The 4,883-nt window shown below is 36.1% G+C and overlaps 1 protein-coding gene across 1 annotated transcript; it reads left to right on the top strand.

Moving 5' to 3' along the window:
* Window positions 1-1,591: 1,591 nt before the first annotated feature.
* On the top strand, window positions 1,592-4,370 carry LOC107709183 (claudin-34-like). Its single transcript, XM_016513594.1, has 2 exons — window positions 1,592-1,676; window positions 3,418-4,370. Exon 2 carries the CDS (start codon window positions 3,521-3,523, stop codon window positions 4,253-4,255), a length of 735 nt encoding a protein of 244 aa, XP_016369080.1. The 5' UTR covers window positions 1,592-1,676; window positions 3,418-3,520; the 3' UTR covers window positions 4,256-4,370.
* The last annotated feature ends 513 nt before the right edge of the window (window positions 4,371-4,883 follow it).

Genomic DNA, 4,883 nt, shown 5'->3' with positions numbered 1-4,883 from the left:
GTAATGTTGGCTATTGCTACAAATATACCTGTGCTACTTATGACTGGTTTTGTGCTCCAGGGTCACATTTGTGGTTTCATGGTTTTTTATGTGGTCAGAATAGACTCAAAATGCATATAAACGGAGGAAAAAATGCATCATATTCCAGTCTAAAATGTCCTGTACATTTACACAGCAACTTAAACAACATGTAATATAGTAAGTAGTAACAATTTTGCAGATAGATAATGCAATGCCGTGTCATGAGTGTATTAACTTTGTTCCTCGTAATTATTATATTTCAGTGTCAAATCTTTTTTCATAAAAGATACATTGCGTAGAAAAGACTGCATGTATTACTTTATCGTCATGTTGAATTTAGCCAGATATAACTTGCTCAGATTCCACAAGTATGTCTTTTTTTTTTTTAGCTGCTTTACCAGTAACATTATTTTGGAAGGCTTTTAAAGCATGCAATGAATGCTGTCTTTCATGCCACAGCTCAGGATGGTCTTTATTGCTTTATACTGACACTTTATGGCATGGATGCAGTGTGACACAAATTCATTGTTTCCGATATTATTGTAGAAATAGCACATGTATTTGTCAATCAAGATTTATACAAACAAAAGTGTCTGATAATCTGTGAGGTAAAATACTTTTTAATATTGTTGTTCCTATAATGTAAGTGTGCATCATTGTAAATAAATTTTTTTTTTTTTTTAGGTGCTAAACTTTAATTACATTGAGTTGGAAATTTCCATAATCCAGATTAAAGGAATGAGGTTTTAGTGTAATTATACTGGCATGTTCCTACAACATTGTGTGTATCAGTAAAGCAATTTAAACTTTTATTACTTGATTCAATCCTTCTATTTCTTGATTCTCTAAGCAATCATTGTTTTATCTGAATGGCTCTGATCACCTTATATTTAACTTCAGATAGCCTAAAGTCTTATTGCCTTGGCCAATCAGGAAAGAGACTTTGACATGTAAAACTCACCCGATAGTGGTTGAGCAAAATAATGGCGCAACTTAACATAATATTATGGCGTTCAATATATTTCAACATAATTACAAACGTATTCTTTTCAAATCTGAAAACAGTAATAGAAAAAATAATCTGCTTTTTGATGTTTACTCCAAAACGCATGCGTATTAGCTGGAGCAGCGTGGAAAAAAAATAGCCTACGTGATTTAAGATGAAGAAACTAAAAGAAAAATATGATGCGATTGTTGTCAGGCTTTATTGATCATTTGAAATATGATATTAAAAAATAATGCATACCTACCTTTTACGCAAATGTGACTGCTTGTGTTTACAGCTACACAACACGTTATATTATCATGTGAACACCATAGACACGTACAATTCAGGGACGTTCTCAAAGAATATTACACAAAACACCTACGTCATGTTCAACTGACCACCTGGATAGGCCTAAACAATACACAAGTTTATGGTAATAGTATAGTAACTTTTCATTGTTTTGCATTGATCCTCCCCGCCCTCTCTTATCCATTTATTGGATATGCTGCATTAATCATTAACCACAGTTGTGTCTGACTTGTACTTGTCAGTTCGCAAAGTTGTCATTTCCACTAGCTCCGTTTGAGCGGCACAGGTGAGGATCCTGTACTTTAGATGAAGTGATTTACAATTTAGAAGATCCTCCGGAGATCAAAACATTTCACAGGTAAGCACGAGTTTGTGTTTTATTTATTGACATTTCGAAGGATGTATAGCCTAGGCTATAACCTTTATCAATCGGCTTTACACAAATGTTGACTATAAAGTTTAACAAGAGCTTGAGAAACTGCTGGAAATAGCGAAGATGTCATATAAGGTTATAGAACAACTGAATGTGCTCAATACATTTTGCAACGATAAATATGACATTTTGTCTATTTAATATATCAGGCAGTAATATGGGGGAGTTATTTACTGGGGGTGGGGGTTGGCAAAGTGTTCAATTCCCATGGAAATCAATTCTCCAAAGCTCTATTAATTTGTCGCCATCTCTGATTCCTGTGCGTGAAGAAACTGATTATTGTAAATGGCCTTTCAGCTTATCCTGGAACATTCCGCAACCCCAGGTGTGCAGGGAGCCAGGCAGGAAATATTAGTGCTCTCTCTCTCTCTCTCTCTCTCTCTCTCTCTCTCTCTCTCTCTCTCTCTCTCTCTCTCTTCTTCCTTCTCTGTTTGGTCTCAGATGCGTAGCCTTATGCTTGGCCTTCAACGCAGTGTCCTTTTTCCTCCCTCTGGAAACATCGCTCGTCACCACAATTTTTTAAACACATGTGAAAAGCATTTTCTTCAGTCTGAAATGGTTGCTTGACCTTGTCCTTTTGTCTTTGTACATTCCAAACATTTACTTGTTTTGTGAAATGTCAAGAAGGCTGTGGCACTGTGGGACGCAGGTTTCAGTCTGGCTTGCCTCATGTCCCTGTCCCATTCCCTTTGCTTTCTTCCTGTATTTTCCTGTTTTCTCGTTACTGTCCTATTGTTAAAGGTACAAAAGGCCATAAAAAATCCAAAGGGAGCGTTGGTGGTCCATGGAAAATTTCCATATAAAGTTTAACAATTATTTTACTGTATGTCTACTTTGTGCTGACTGGTCGGAAATCATGAGATTAACTGTCAATTTTTTTATTGACAGCCCTGGAAAAATAATCATATCCTTTTCTACAGCTTTCAATAGAAAAATGCCTTTGTTACTTTTCTTAAAATCAATTAAATATTTTCCAAATAATATTTTACTCTCTTTTGGCATTTATTTCAGTTTCTTTCGCTTTAGTATAATTACAATATAAAAGTCAATTGTTTACTTTTGGTATAATTTATATTATTTTGATTTATTATAATTTTTTTTATTATTTTGAATTTAATGATTTTAATTCATTCATTTACCACGTTGTCGACATGATATCATGCTAACTATATTTCCGACACAGTATAAATGCACTTTTACATGAAAATATGCTCTACCATTTAAAGGTTTGGTTGGTAATCTTTAATGACCTTTAATTTAAACATTTTATGATTTAATGATTCTTTTATCTCACCAAGGCTACGAATTTGATCAAAAATACAGTAAAACAGTAATAAAGCTTAATTTCCAGCGGTCACTACTCCAATCATCAGTGTCACATAATTCTTCAGAAATAATTCTAATATGCTGATTTGGTGCTATTTTTGGGGGGGGGGGGTCATATAGTCTATCATATATGAATAGTAAGTTCAAAAGAACAGCATTTTAAATATTATATTTTTTAACGGTGTAAAAGTATTGTCACTTTTTCATCAAACTAATACAGTGAGTGATCCCAAACTTTTTAATGATACTATAGTTGCTGTTGTATTTTAGGAATGGGGTCCCCTCATATTGCCCCTAGTGTTGGGTTAAAAAAGCCTTTTTATTTTCTCTAATCTAACAGAAGTGGTATGACTGCGATGTAGCCATGCTCCTGAAGGACAGTGTGCAGACCTGAGGAGAAAATATTCATCACCACCTGGTGTTGGGACTCAGCAGTTTTAGCAATGGCTTACCTTCCCCAGTCAGTCCATTGGCAGTTTGTGGGTCTGGTGCTTGGGTTCGTAGGATGGATAATGACAGCCTCCATTTCTGGGGTGAACGACTGGAGGATATGGTACGTGGACAATCAGACGGTCATCACCGGAGGACTGGCCTGGGTGGGAGTGTGGCGGGTCTGTTTCAACAGCCACATTTTGGATTCGGCTGAGATCTGCAAAAGCATCAGCCTTACAGATTCATTCACTCCACCAGAAATAGCAGCCGCCCAGGTACTTTGCATGGTTGCTGTTGGCGTGGGGGTGCTCGCAATCCTAGTGGCGGGACATGTGGTGAGAAATGCCATCTTTGGGGTTAACAACAGGCATGTCAGATTGACCTTTGTGATGGCGGGTTCCTTGTTCTGGCTAACTGCAGCGTGTTCGTTGGTCCCCGTCTTTTGGAATATGAATTCTGTACTGGCGAATCTCACTATAGACTTCCCGCCTGACTTCTACTTGCCTTCTGCTCCAGTGAAACAGGAAGTGGGTCCAGGGATTGGGATTGGGATCGGTTCAGGTTGCCTGCTCATTGTAAGTGGACTACTCTTAATGTGCTACAGGTATCCCAAAACCAAAGTGCCTAAGAGCGGAGAAACAGGACATTTTGACAACAATCCAAAGGATGAAGGCTTTCTTGGTGTAATTAAAGAGAGTATGGATGAGGGTATGATCAACCAAGCGTATGAAACAGAGAAGCTTTAATAATAAAGTGCATCACTGTATGGAAGGACGTTGAAGGCTCTTAACACAGTTTCTTAAAATCTTTGACTGTTTGAGGAAAACTTATATATCTGAGGACCCCAAACCAAACCGAATGTCTACAGTATATTTAAATGAATGTAATGTAATTATATAATCACTACAGTGACTGAATGATGAACAGAAATAAACGCAAGCACTTTGAACTTTGAGGCCATTTTATTGGTATCAAACTGATAATATATCTATGACACTGGACTTTTAAAGTTGACTTATTATTGTTACATAATGTGCAGGGCACACAATGCTATAAGAGTATACTCACCTAAATGTCTGTAATGTATGCATTTACCACAATTTAAAAGCTTGGGGTCAGTAAGGTTTTTTAAAGAAAAAAAAAAAAAAAAGTCACTTATGCTCAACAAAGCTGCATTTATTTGATGAAAAATATGATAACAGCATTAAACTGCAATAAAAAAAGTTGTTTTAATTATTTTTTTTAAATAGGCTTGGGGTTTAATTTATTCCTATAATGAAAGCTGAATTTTCAGCAGTTTTCAGTGTCACATGATCCTTAAAGAGTTCATATATTTGTGGAAACCATAATCGATTAATAAGTAGAAAGCTTTTT

This window comes from Sinocyclocheilus rhinocerous, unplaced genomic scaffold (genome assembly GCF_001515625.1).
Source record: "Sinocyclocheilus rhinocerous isolate Xijiao unplaced genomic scaffold, SAMN03320098_v1.1 scaffold55, whole genome shotgun sequence".
In the NCBI taxonomy this organism is placed as follows: Eukaryota; Metazoa; Chordata; class Actinopteri; order Cypriniformes; family Cyprinidae; genus Sinocyclocheilus; species Sinocyclocheilus rhinocerous.
Note: the sequence above shows the minus strand (reverse complement) of the source record. Positions and strands in the feature narration are given on the sequence as shown.